At 57.1% G+C, this 14,198-nt stretch overlaps 1 protein-coding gene across 1 annotated transcript in view; it reads right to left on the bottom strand.

The window, feature by feature from the left end:
- Positions 1–2,338: 2,338 nt before the first annotated feature.
- LOC117067034 overlaps positions 2,339–14,198 on the bottom strand; it is a 44,131-nt gene continuing 32,271 nt past the window's right edge. Inside the window, exons 2-3 of the mRNA XM_033183121.1 lie at positions 3,541–3,811; positions 2,339–2,368 (exon numbers count right to left, since the gene is read on the bottom strand). Coding sequence (XP_033039012.1) covers positions 2,339–2,368; positions 3,541–3,811 — 301 coding nt within the window. The remainder of the gene's footprint in view (positions 2,369–3,540; positions 3,812–14,198) is intronic.

Raw genomic sequence — 14,198 nt, forward strand, 5'->3', positions numbered from 1 at the left:
TCCCAGGCCAGGACGTTAGGGGAAGGAGACCAGGAAGAGTTGAAGAGCTCACCAGCCCTGAGGCAAGAGGGAGGCAGCTTCGCCACCCTCTTTGGCTGGTTTAGACCCAGTTGGGTATCCCCACTTCACAGATGAGCAAACTGAGGCCCCAGGCTGCTGATTAGCCCAGGGCCTCAAATGCCACAGGGCAGAGCAGTGCCTGTTAGAAACAGGGGCCAACACCAAAGCTCTGGCAGGTTGCTGCAGAGATAAGGCAGCAACCTTAACAGAAGCCACTTCTGAGCTGGTCACACACCCCCTGCCCTCCACCTTCCCGAAGTCCAGAGACCACCCAGCACAGGCCTTAGCCCTCCCACGCCTGAGTGAGCTCCAGGTCTGCGAGGAGGGAGGCCTGGGAATCTATAGCCTAAACCTGCCCAGGCCCACCCCTTCCGCACCTAGATGCATAGGGGCGACCCCTCTCATTTTCTCGGTCTCTGTCGCCCTTTTTGTAAAAAAATGGACACGGCTTCCCTCTGCCCCTAGCGCCTCTCACCAGGAGGGTAATGGCCCGTGCCTCAGTCTCCCCATCCCCATTCTCCTGCCCTCACGCCCAGACACGGCCATGCCCCACCCAGAAGGGGAGAGACACGGGGCAATTCCACTGGTTCTATCCCAGGGTCCAGCGCAGGGCAAGGGGAGACTGTCAGGGGTGTGCTCCAACCTCCTCACAACGGTCATCATCTCTGCATGTGCTTCATTCACATAGAAAGTTTTACTCATCTTATAGATGTGGACATTGACGATTACGGAGGCCAAGGCCTGCAAGACCTGCAGCCCAACCATCTCTCTCCTCACGGCAGGACCCCGGAGCCGGAGGTGACCCGCCACCTGGCACAGGCTGCGAAACACCGGGTCGGCCTAGTCGGCAAAATTGGTCATAAATGTGACCAAATTTATTTAGAAGCCAGGCGCCCACCTCCTCTCCTGGGCTGTGGGCCGAGAGCTGCAAGAAGGAAACCCGGGACCCCTCGTGGCTCCCACGGCCGCTCTCCGCGGCCCCCACGCCCTCCTGCGCCACCTACAGAGGGGCCCGTCCCAGTTCCACCGGCGGGAGGGCGGAGAGTGCAGAGCCGGTGCCGCCCGCGCCCCGCGCTTGCGCTGCCAAGCCCGACCTACGACTGCGGCAACGGGGCCGGAGGTCCCGCGTCCAATTGTGCTCCCGACCCCGGGGTCCCCGCCGCGCCGCTCACTCGCCCCAATCCCAGCCGCCCTAGCCCTCGGGGCGCCCCGGGGAAGAGGGGCCGAGGGCAGGCGCCCCTCATTTCCGGTCGGCCCGCGGCAGCAGCGGCGCCTGGGCCCCGGGCCGCGCTGGGTTCCCAGCCCCTGGAACGCGGGGGCGGCGGGGGCGGGGCGGGGATTAGCCTGGGAGCGGCGCTGACAGCCCCGCTGTGCCTTCCCCGTCCGGCGGGGCCCGCTGGGCCGCTCAATCCGCCTTTGTTCGCGCGGTGTCACACCGCATTACCCGCATAATGCGGCCGCCGGGCCCGGGCCGCCGTGCCGGCCGCCACCGCGTAGCAACGGGCGGCTCCCGCGGCCGGGCCGCGCCCCCGGCCCCGGCGCCGGGCCGCGAAATCCCCATTGAAGCGGCGCCCCCCGCCCCCGCGCCGCGCCGAATGGCCAGAGGGCGTGTGAATGGCACTGCGACCGCAGCGGGCGCGGGGCCCGGGCCGCGCGGTGGGGGGCGGCGCTCGGGCGCTTTTCAGGCCGCCCCGGCCCCTCCGGCGCCCGCCCCCGCCCCCGCCCCCGCCCCCGCCCCCGCCCCGCCCGGGGAAGCGCCTAGGGCCAACCGCGCAGCCGCCGCGCCTCGCCCCTTCCGGCCGCCGACCCAGCCGCCCCCAGACTCGCGGAAGACGCGCGCCCCGGGCTGCCAGAGCCTCTGCTCCCCGGTCTCAAAGCGGGGGGCAGAGATTAACCCTTGGCCGTCCACGCGGCTGGGGTGTAGGGACTCGCCGGGGGCGGGGTGCAAACATGGAGCCGGAGCTGGGCGCGAACCTGGGTTCAAGGCCCGGGCTCTGGGCACCGACTGGGGCGCGTATGCGCTCGCGGCGTCTTCCGGGATGCTCTCCTCGCTGCCACCAGCAAATTCCTAAACTCTCGGGCACACATCGCCCCTCCCGCCGCAACCCAAACCTGTCCTCGGGCCCTCTAGGGACCGGGGCGTGTGCCAGAACCTACGGCGGTGACTTAAAACGTTCAACGCGGAGTGAATGGGCAGCGCACCCAGACCCGCTTTCCCCTGGTTCTTGGCCGGAGACGGGAAGAGCGATCAGAGGTGACTCGCTTTTGGGGAGTGCGCCTAGATGCAAGCTGTTTGATCCAGCGCTACCTGGCCCCAGAAGGGGCACCGGAAAGCGCTGAGACCAACACACCAACAAGATCGAGTTTGAAATGCAAACCGCCGCCACTTGGCCCCAATTAAGAGGCCAAATCTTTTGTGTCAACAAGGAATAATTAGTTTTGGTAATAGAAGCGTAAACAGAATCATCATCCATTGATTTGCTAATTATCCTCCTGTCCCATGACAATAGCCCGCACTCTGCCTGTAGATGGGACAGACCCTGTGCACCTGAGGCACCGGTAAAGGAGAACTGCACTCTAAAATGGGGGTGGTCAGTTTCCCCCCACCCCACCCAGCACCCTACCCCTTCACCCGAATGTCAGATCCCTTTTCTTTCTGGCTGTACAGGCAGCTCCCATTAATTCCCTAGCTTCTAATAGGAGGGAGGGCTAGGCTCAGCAGTTTGGGTGGCAGAGCAACTCTGGCGATGGCCAGCCCTGCCGGGATCGTGAAATTCCTGGACACTGCCGTTCCACAAAGAGCTGCCCATCTTCCACCCAGTCCGTGAGCCCCAAAGTCCCCTTCTTGGGAGCAGTTGTCCCACTTAGCCTCCCTCCCAGGGCCTCCAGGTTCAAAGTCAAATCACGTGGTTCCCTGTCCACTTGAGGTACAGCCAGTTAGACTCCCGGGCTGCAAGATAGCTGGAAAGTTACCCAGAGGCCAGTGCACCCTCTAGCCCCACCATGATTCCTGGGCGTATCCAGCTGACAGTGCATGAGGATGAACAGGAAAGCCAGAAGGGCTCTTGGGGGGCAACGCAATGCTATGACAGCACCAAGCAGCTTCCTCGGCTCCTGAGGACTTTTTAGATGGGAGGGACCTGGGGGTGGCAGTGCTGTCAGTCCCACCCCAAAGCGGTATTTGCATAGCACTTAACACAGCATTGGGAAAATGTCACAAATGTCCACAGCGGGAGCCTGAGGCTCCCACTGTGCAAAAGCCAGGAAGGAAGTCTGTGGCCTTCTTGGTGTCGGCCCTCAAACCTCAGGATCCTGGTGCATCTCAAGGCAGCCCAGCCCCCAGCAGCACCTGGGAAGGTGTGGCAGCTATGCAACAAAATTTATCACCCTCCCAGAGGGACCCTGGCTTCAGAGAAGAGGCACCCTTACTGGGGTGGAAGGGCATACAGTCCTGATCCCTCCCCCCACCCATCTCCTTACCCCCCTCCCCCTCAGCCCTGAGGCAGTACCTTTGTCGAGGACGGGCCCAAAGATGGCCAGGCTGTCATCTATGGTGGTGCAGTTCCAGCGGCGGCCCCGGAACTGGTGCTGGCACTCCTGGATGCCCAGTTTCACGCCCTCGGCCACGCTGGGCATGATCTCGATGTAATTGCGGCAGAAGCGCAGTTGCTTGGGGACCAGGCCTGGGATGGAGCCGCAGAGCAGGGGCTGTGAGCCCAGAGATGTGTACTGCTGGCCCAGGGCCAGGGACCTGCAGGCAGACAGAGGGTAGTGACACTGCGGGCACAAAGCGCAGAGCCCATCCTGGGCTCCATGGACGCTTTGTGAACCCCCTGGCGTAGGTGGAGAGGCAGAGGGCCTGTGCCCTGGCACCTGAATGTGCTACCTTTGACCTTGGGAGCGTGCCACCCCTCAAGGTGCAGAGCTCTGACCCAGGCAAGTCAGCCCTCTGGCTGTATCCAGCTTGCGGGGGGATGGGACCAGCAGAAACTGCTTGTGGGGGCCCATGGGGGCAATGCAAAGCCATGAAAAGAGGTTTGGACTAGAAAGATGGTATTTGGGGCCCAGATCCAGTCCTTTCTAGGTTCTGGGTCCAGCTTCCCTAATGGGCATTGAAGAGATCAGGCTGGGCAATTTCCAAGGCAGTCCAGGATACTGGGGCCACATGGACACTTTCAGTGACTCATGGGACACGCACGTGTGCGTGAGCGCGCGCGCGCACACACACACACCACCCTTGGCAATGCCCTCAGCCTCTTCCCCATGATGCTGCCAGCCCAGCCCAGAGCCTCCCAGTGTCTGCCCAAGGAATCACTGGCTTGCACCAAGCCCTTTGTCTACCAGGGCCTCCATGACCATCTTTCCAGTTCCCTAAAAGTTTCTAGAGCTCCACCTCTTTTCTCATGAGAGACTGGAGCTTGGCTTTGTTTCAAAACAAGTTTAGCACAGAGTCAGAAGGGAGATCGCAGATCTCACTGCCCACACCCAACAGCAGGTGACTGGTCAATTCACTCCATTCCTCTGCCCCTCAGTTTTCAATCAATATTCCATCAACTCTCTCAGGTTTTATAAAGAGTCAGCGACAGAAAGAATGACTTTATGGGGTGGGGCAGAAGAGTTTAAAATACTAGAAAACCAAGGTTGGAATTGATACTTTTCCATTCCCTCCCCTCAGCACAGTAACAGCAGAAATGACATTTTGTGGGAGAACCTGAGAAAATGACCCGTGAGTGTCAGTGGCCTTCAAGGACAATTGCAATCTGCCGTATGACCAGGGGCAGTGTGAGCTGGAAGAAGGGGCCCATCTCCTCTCCCAGTGTGTCCAGCACTGACCAAGGCTTTGGTCCAGCATTGGCCTAAGTCAAGTTTCCCACAAAAAGCGATGAGCAAAAGCCTCGGAAAGAGGGGCCGGGAGAAGACCCCATGGGGCAGGGTTCAGCTTTTTTGTGTACTTTTTAGTACACAAAACTTCTGGGCTGGAGGCAGGGCCAAGTCAAACATCTGCCATTTAGCAACTGTTACTGCTTGCCAGGCACTTTATAGGCAACATTTCTGATCAATTCCCGAACGTGAAGAACATCACTATCTCCTGGATGAGGAAACTGAGGTTTAGAGAGTAAATTAGCTTGCTTAAGGCTTTTTGGTACCGTGCCCTGTCTGCAGGGCTGCAAATGTCCCCGTTGAGCCTCCCTCCGGGCTCAGGCTGCCCCTCCCATGCTCTTGAGCAGCACGTCCAGTCCAGCTGTCCCCACAGCCCTGCAATCACTGAAGGGGAAACTGAGGGAGGGTTCAGTGCAGACAACTTGGCCTTGCACCATCCTAGATGGGCAGCTCAGGAACAAGATACAGGGAAGAAGGCTGGACTGTCCCCGCTCCTTCCTCTGGTGTTTGGGACCCAAAGCCCTATGCAGGACCGCTGCAGCGAGGAGCTGAGACAGGAGTGAGAGGCACTCAGAGACCCTTCCTCTGCCCTCCTCCTCCCCTTCCCGTTGCCTTCCTGCCTCCTCCTTCCTCCCCCTCTCCCAGCCCTTGCTTTACACCTTCTGGAGGCCGAGCCCTGGTCCAACAGCGGAACCCACAGGAGGAGCCCAAAAGGAGCACTAAGCCCATTATACAGATGAAAAACAGAGGCCGACCAGGCCAGGTGGCCCACGCCTGTGATCCCAGCTACCCAGGAGGCTGAGGCAGGAGAATCGCTTGAACCTGGGAGGTGGAGGTTTCCGTGAGCCAAGATCACGCCACTGCACTCCAGCTTGGGTGACAGAGCAACACTTCATCTCAAAAAAAAAAAAGAAATAAAGAAAAAGAAAAAGAAAAAGCACAGAGCACAGACCATCAAAGAGGAGCAACTTGTGCAAGGCCACACAGCCATATCCACAGAGCCAGGCCGGCTGGCTCAGGGGACTGAGGAGTCGGGGGGCCCACGCTGGCAAGGCGGCTCCTCACCCAGCTCTCCAAGGGCTTCCCTGCTTCCTCCCAGGTGGGTCTTCACAGCCCAGCAGAGCACCTGAGCTCTGGCACACTGCCTGGCATGGCTTGATTGGCCGCAAAGGACAGAGTGCTCCCCAGACATCTCCAGGAAGGAGACGCCACTGAGCCCTTCCTGCTGTGCAGACTTAGTCTCTCCTCTGCCCCACGGGGATTTCCTTCTGTCCCCGCAGTTACATGGACACTGGCAATACTAATGACAACTATTTATGTAGTACTTGCTCTGTGCCAGACACTTCAAATACATGATCTCACTGAATCCTCACAGCAACTCTGAGAGGTCAGTATTGTCATCCCCGTTTTACAGATGAGGAAACAGGCATGGAGAAGTTGGGTGACTTATGCAAGGAAGTGGCTGAGCCAGAATTCAAGCCCTGGGTTTGTCTGACTTCCAGTGTGATGTCCTCTGAGAATAATTCCTGAGCCTCAGACATGATGAGCTGTTTTCCCTCTTTCCACCAAACCCTGTCTCCTTCCTGTTGCCCAGGTCCCACCAACTGTGGACCTAGGAGCCATGGTGCCAGGGTCCCATCCAGCTCTACCACTTCCTAGCTGCTGATCTCAGCAATTTTCTTAACTTCTCTATACCTCAGTTTCTTTATCAGTAAAATAGACATGACAGGAGGAATAAGTGACACAATCCAGTGTGTGGCACGTGGGGAGCCCTTGCTAGATGGTGGTTGCTATGGTTACGGTGTGTTTGGAGCTGTCCCCAGCACTTTGTTCCCTGCCTTGTCACCAACCTCATTTCTTCCATCCTTGCATCCCTGACTTGGTAGAACACATCAGAAATCTCAGCCCCTTCCCATCCAACACTGGGAAGGATGCCTGGATCAGACCTCAGTCCTCACAGGGGTGGCGGAACAAAGACAGTTGTGATCTGGCTGAGAGTTCAAGGTCACGCAAAGAGTGCAGGCAAAAGGACATTTTCAGGATGCTCCATTCAAAGGCTTCAGTTCAGATGGGGACATCCTGCGAGTAATTAGCAAGGCCTCTGGCAATGGGGCTTAGCTCCTGGGCCGGTGTCAGAGACTAATGAGGCAGTGGCCATGGGACTGATTTCTGCAGGATGGCTGCCCTCCCCCAAACATGCCTGGCCACCCCCACCCTGAGCCTCCTGCCCCCACATTGCTGAAATTCCACCATCGGGGACACATTACTTTAACTCGCCACTCCTATTCCCCATTATTGAAGTACACGTTCCATTGAGGGAGGCGGCACAGTGAGTCTCATGCTCCTGGATTCTTTGTGCCAAAGTGCGCGTGGCTTTGACGGATTTGCCTAGCCAGCTGAACAACTGCAGTGGGGCCGTTTCACACTTCCACACCTTTGCGCATGCTGAGCCCTCGGCCCAGAGCACCTCTCCACTGCCAGGCCCCCAGGAAATATCCTGCCCATCCTTCGAAACCTGATTCCTAGGTCACCACCATTCTAAAGGCTTCTGTGAGCTCCCAGACAGAAGTCACCTCTCCTCCGCCTGAGTCTTTCCTATACCTAATTCAAACCTTCTTATCCCAAAGTGCTGAATTGATTTGTTTCCAATTCCATCTGGCTGTGCCGGTCTCCGTGTCCAAGAAGAGAGGTAGTATGTTCTCCAGTTATTCCCCAGTCCCTCCCCCATCACACACACACACACACACACACACACCCGCCCACTCGGCCTTCCAAAGGGCCAGGCACATGCTAGGTATTCGCTGATTCTGGAGGAAAGGAATGAAGAACTCTTCCAAAGGACCAGCCTGATGCCCCTCACTCGCCAGACCTCCCGGCATCCGGAGCTTCCGCCTACACACAGGACAAGACTCCTTGGTTCCGCTGAGGAAGTTCCTACGTTTAGGATCTGAGATGATGGCCAGGCTCCCAAGGGGGATAGAGACCTGCCTGGCACTGGCAGCTGGTGAGGGGGAGGGCAGAGGACCCTGCCAGGCCTTCGCAGCTGGGTCAGGGGCTATTTATACCCAACTCCTGGCCTGGTCCTTCCCTTCCCTAGGGCCCTGCCACCCTCCTCCTGAAGCTGGCTCATCCTCCACCCTGACCACCCACTGCCCAGCTGGGCTGAGGACAGACACGGGCAGCCAGGCGGATGGGCTGTGGGTGCACTGCACAACAGGCTGCTTGTGGAAACTTTGGTATTGACCCCTTGGAGTGAAATATTCCTCTCCAAATAAGCCAGACCTAAACCTCATGCGTGGCCTCATCTAACTCCCACCCCTTACCCCAGTTCTGTGCCTCTACCCTGATGATGCCTGCTGTGGCCAGAGGGCTGCCCGGGGCCTGCATGGTGAGCACAAGGCAGAGAGGACATTTGTTTTTCTATTTTTGAGACAGAGTCTTGCTCTGTTGCCCAGGCTGGAGTGCAAAAGCGTGATCTAGGCTCACTGCAACCTCCACCTCCTGAGTTCAAGTGATTCGCCTGCCTCAGCCTCTCAAGTAGCTGGGATAAGAGGCATGTGCTGGCCGGGCGCGGTGGCTCAAGCCTGTAATCCCAGCACTTTGGGAGGCCGAGACAGGCGGATCACGACGTCAGGAGATCGAGACCATCCTGGCTAACACAGTGAAACCCCGTCTCTACTAAAAAATACAAAAAACTAGCCGGGCGAGGTGGCGGGGCCTGTAGTCCCAGCTACTCAGGTGGCTGAGGCAGGAGAATGGTGTAACCCGGGAGGCGGAGCTTGCAGTGAGCTGAGATCCGGCCACTGCACTCCAGCCTGGGCCACAGAGTGAGACTCCGTCTCAAAAAAAAAAAAAAAAAAAAGAGGCATGTGCCACCATGCCTGGCTAATTTTTGTATTTTCAGTAGATTTTTGCAATATTGGCCAGGCTGGTCTCAAACTCCTGACCAAGTGATCCACCTGCCTCTGCCTCCCAAAGTGCTGGGATTACAGGTGTGAGCCACCGCGCCCGGCCATAGAGAGCATTTCTAATCAGTGAATTCAGGTCAGCCTGGATTCTGCATTGACTTATGCACCTAACATATGGTGAGACACCTAAAGGCACCCTGTGCAGGGCATCCCGCCTGGTCTGATACTGGGATTGCTGGCCTCAGATGCTGCCATCCACCCAGTGACGGCCAATCCCCTGCGGATGGGGGTCTGGCTGCTGCCAGGGACCCCCACTGTGCTGCCAGCGCCCACTCCCTGAGTGATCCATTAGGGTATGCAGCCCTGCACCCACCCAGGTGGCCTCCCAGAGGGAATCACACACAATCTCCCTCCTCTACCCTACATACAGAACACAGGAAAAGAGAGCCCTGTCCCTCAAAAAGTTAAACAGAGAATCATCCTATAATCCAGCAATGCCATACCTGGTATACACCCAAAAGAGTTGAAAATGGGGACTCCAACAGACACCTGTACACCAGTGTTCATGGCAGTGCTACTCACAGCAGCCAAAAGGTAGAAACAATCCAAGAGTCCTCAGCAGACGAATGGATAAACAACAGGTGGCCCATCCATACAACGGGACCTTATTCAGCCAGAAAAAGGAAGGAAGCGGGTGTGGTGGTGGTAATCCCAGCACTCTGGGAAGTCGAGGTGGGTGGATCACCTAAGGTCAGGAGTTCAAGACCAGCCTGGACAACATGATGAAACCCCATCTCTACTAAAAATACAAAAATTAGCCGGGCCTGGTGGCACATGCCTGTAATCCCAGCTACTCGGGAGGCTGAGGCAGGAGAATTGCTAGAACCTGGGAGGCAGAGGTCACAGTGAGCCAATTGCGCCACTGTTCTCTAGCCTGGGCAACAGAGCAAGACTCTGTCCCCCGGCCCCCAAAAAAAGGAATGAAATTCTGATGCTTCTTTTTTTTTTTTTTTGAGATGGAGTCTCCCTCTGTCGCCCATGCTGGAGTGCAGTCGCCTACTGCAAGCTCCGCCTCCCAGGCTTAGCCATTCTCCTGCCTCAGCCTCCGGAGTAGCTGGGACTACAGGCGCCCGCCACCTCGCCCAGCTAGTTTTTTTTTTTTTTGTATTTTTTAGTAGAGACAGGGTTTCACCGTGTTAGCCAGGATGGTCTCGATCTCCTGACCTCGTGATCCGCCCGTCTCGGCCTCCCAAAGTGCTGGGATTACAGGCTTGAGCTACTGCGCCCGGCCGAAATTCTGATGCTTCTGATGCAAGCTGCAATGTAGAGGAAACTTGAAAACAAGCTAAGTGATAGCAGCCACACACAGAAGGACAAATGCTATATGATTTCACTTACATAAGGTTCTAGGTAAAGACACTCCAGCTTGGGCAACAGAGTAAGACTCTATCTCAAAAAAAAAAAAAAAAAAGGAATGAAATTCTGATGCAAGCTACAACGTAGAAAAACCTTGAAAACAAGCTAAGTGACAGCAGCCAGACACAGACGGACAAACACTGTATGATTCCACTTACATGAGGTGTCTAGGTAATTCATAGGGACAAAAAGTAGAACAGAGGTTGCCAGGGGCTCTGGAAGGGACAAAGTGGGAAGTTACTGCTTAATAAGTACAGTGTTAGGAGTGATGAAAACAGACAGTGGTGATGGCCGCACAGCATTGGAATGTACTTAATGCCACTGAATAGTACACTTTAAAATAGTTAAATAGCAAAATTTAAAAAAATAAAAGGAGGGGAGGTGTTTGCATCCCCAACCTCCAACTCCCCACCTAGAGCCCCTCTGCAGGACGAAATTCCAGAGCCCCGGGTCTAGTCTAATTCCCTCTTCCTCTGTATGGGAGGATTGAGACCCAGAGAGGGTTTGTCGTTTTCCGGGGTCACACAGCTGGCTGCCCGGGAGGTGGGAGGAGAACCCAGGGCTCACGATTCTTTTACCCACCAGGCTCCTAACCTGGGGGTGATGAATGCACATTCTCAGAGGCTTCTCTGGGGCTGGGCACAAAAGGGACCCACCTGGCTCCACATGGGTGGGGCTGTAGAAGGTGGACCCAGGAGCTGCGGCCCAGGGAAAGGCTCCCCTCTTCCCTCTGGTCTCAGGATGCCCTCCAGGGCCAAGCCTCTCCCAGTCATGCCTTCTTTGCAGAAGTGGGCCCTTTGCCCTCACCTTTTTCCATGCGGAAACCTAACCATCTCTGCCAGCCTCAAAGGGAAGGCATCTGAAGACTCTGATCTGAAGATCTGGTGTCTCTTAAAACGACTGACATGGCTGCTGAGAGGGAGAGGAGGAGGGAAGGTGAGGAGAGGGAGTCAGAAACCACCTCTCCTGTGGTCATTTTTCTCTCCCTGCAGTGGGGGCCACAGTGCTCCTGTCAACCCCACAACAGCCCAGGGCCAGGTGCTCCACCTGCTGGCTCCTGGGCAGTACTGGAAAAAGGCCCAACCTGTTCCTGGGCCCAGAGGGGCTCCACCCTCCACGGAAACTTCTAGAAGGGAAAGGAAAGGTTTGAGGAAAGAGCAGGAAGTAAGGAACCAAGCGTTGGCTTTGGAACTCAGGCCACTACCTTTCCACTTAGGTCAAGAAGCCGTTCAGGATTGGCAGATGTCAGGACAGGAAGCCCAGCCAGTTCAGGGGCACATGTGCATGCCGTGGGGCTGGGCCTGGTGGGCTCTGACACACCCAACTCCTGGAGCTTCCAAGAAGCTTACACCCGTAGTGACGAGGCAATCACTGCTGAGGATGAGGGAGGCCACAGGCCTGGACTGGAGGCGCTCACCTGGCTGCTTGGCAGGGGGCTTGTGACAAAGTCAGAGAAACCTAGCTCAGGATTCCAGCTGCCACTGTTCCTCGCCCTCCTGGAACACAAGTGCACCCTGCAGGTACTGAGCACAGGTCTGGACCTTGTCGACATTTCAGTACAGGGCCAAGGGTAGGGGGTTTCTTCTGAGCCCAAAGGGGCTCCGGTGGGGCTGTGTCCTGTGGCTCTGGGAGAGTGCCGAGGTGCCTCAGGGGGTGCCTTTCATCGAAGAAGTGGGAGATGTCTCCGGGCCTTGCCATGAGGGGCTAGTTCATTCTCTCAACAGGGGGCAGGGGCCCTCTGGCTCCCCTGCATCTCCAGCAGGGGTGGGAGCACCCTTGCCTATGTCTAGGACAGGAAGGAAGGGTGAGGGTGGAGTGGGTGCAGGCCCTGAGCTGGGACCCATGGTCTTGAGATGAAACCTTGAAGGAGCAGCTGCCCGGGCTCCAAGCCCAGTGGGCTCCTGTCTTGATTTAGCCCCAGCTGTCAAGATTGGGGCCTGGTGATTTGTGGAGTCAGAGGAAGTGCCTGTCCTTCAGAGAGCAGGTTAAAGTCTGGCTTTGGTAAACAAAATCATTCACTGCCTATTCACTCAACACACACGAACTGAGTGATGACTCTCAGCCTGGCAGGGTTCCAGGTCTGGGAACGTGGAGATGAATGAATCCACACCCGAGGAGCACCCAGCCCAGGAAGCTGCTGTCAGTAACAGACCAACAAGCATTTCTTGAGCACCTACTAGGTCTGGGCACTTAAATGAGTGAGACATGGTCCCAAGGCACTTGTAACTTTCAGCTCCAGTAACCTCCGGGCCAGAGGGTGCATGGTCAGGGCGAGCGATCTGCAGGAACGGGGGCAAGTGGGTCCTCACTACCTCTGGAGGGCTCCAAGTGGAGCAGTTACTGAGCTGGAGAAGGATGGCTAGGGGCCCTCAGGTGGTGACAGGTGGCAGGGGGACAGCTCCAGACAAGGTGGCATGTCCCCCCACGCCAGGGTCTAGGAGCCACATAGAGGAGCAGAGGAAGGGAAGCAGCTAGGGAGGGGCCCTGAGTGCCAGGCATTATCAGACAAACCAGCACGTTCCTTAGCTGGGCTTTGGAATATTGTCCTGTCAGTCATGTGCAAAATGAGACAAGAGGTGGGTGCTGGGAAAGCGGCTGGGAGGCAGGGCTGCGTGCATGCTAAGGAGACTCTGGGGCCTGGGGATCCATTGCAACCTCCCAGGGCCCAGCTCTCATTGTGCAGCTGGACCAAGACCCATGCGCCTAGGTCACCAGGGTCTGTGGCAGGGGATGTGCCCCCTGGCCATCTCAGGACAGTGGCTTCAGGAACAGACAGGAAGCTGTGAATAAGGACTGGTAGCCATTTGATCCCATGCGAAACAGGAGGAAGGAGGAAGTATGGCCAAGGTTTTGAGCCAGGATGACCAGGAAGATGGAGATGGTGTCCACCAAGATGGGAAGGTAAGAAGCAAAGCAGCTTTGGGAACAAGACGAGGAAGTGTGTGGGGCCAGAGAGACCTCCAGGCACCACATAGAGATAGAACTGGGCCCAAGAGGGAAACAGAAGCTAGAAATCCATCTGGGGATGTTTGCCTAGGAGCTAAAAGTTGAATTATACTTTAGGCCCGATCTTGGCTGTGGGCACACGGGTGGGGGGACACTGAGCCTCACGGTGGGAGCAGTGATGCCATATGCCAAGGGGTGAGGTCACCAGGGAGGGGCTAGGGGCCGAGGGCCAGCCAGCCCAGCTTCAGGGCCTGAACCTCACACTAGGAGGCTGGAAAGGTGGGTTCTCCCAACACCTCAGCCCCTGCCCAGCCAACACTGGCAGCAGGCGCCCAGGTCTGGCTCGTGTTTTCCGTATTCCGGACGAAGTCCCCAAGAGATGCACAGCCAACATACCTACGCAGAGGGCCCCTCCCTCCTCTGCGCTTCCCCCTTTTGCTTTTCTTATGATGCATCCTAAGCCTTCAGTGTACAGCTGCCTTCCCTTGGGGACCCCTCTCTGACCACACAGTGGGACCTCCCAGCCCTAACCCTGCTCCTATTACAAGCTACAAAGCCAGCTCATCCCTGTTGTCCTGGGACCCAGGTTCTGGGTCTGTCCCTCAGGTTGGCTCGGCTAAACTCTGAGCCTTTGGGCTTTGGCCAGCCCTTCCTGGATCTGTCACCCTGCATTGTGTCACTAATGTCACCGTGAGTGCAGCAGGAACAGAAAGGTGAGGTCTGGGGGTGACTCTGAGTGGAAAGGGATATCCCAGGCAGTGATCCACACCACAGGAGAAAAACCCACGCACGCCGAGAAAAGATAACCAAGTAAAAAGCTATTCCTTCCCCTCAGGCAGGAGCCCCTGACGACAGGCCCTAGGAGCGTGGGAAACACACTAGCCCTGCTGGCCAAATGACCACTTCTACATTCTGTGAGCGACTTTAGCAACTCGCTTCTAAAGGTTCCCTTTCAGGACCACGAGGTGCCATCCGAGGAGGTGGCAC

The sequence above is a fragment of the Trachypithecus francoisi genome, unplaced genomic scaffold (genome assembly GCF_009764315.1).
Source record: "Trachypithecus francoisi isolate TF-2019V2 unplaced genomic scaffold, Tfra_2.0 Contig00141, whole genome shotgun sequence".
Lineage (NCBI taxonomy): Eukaryota > Metazoa > Chordata > Mammalia > Primates > Cercopithecidae > Trachypithecus > Trachypithecus francoisi.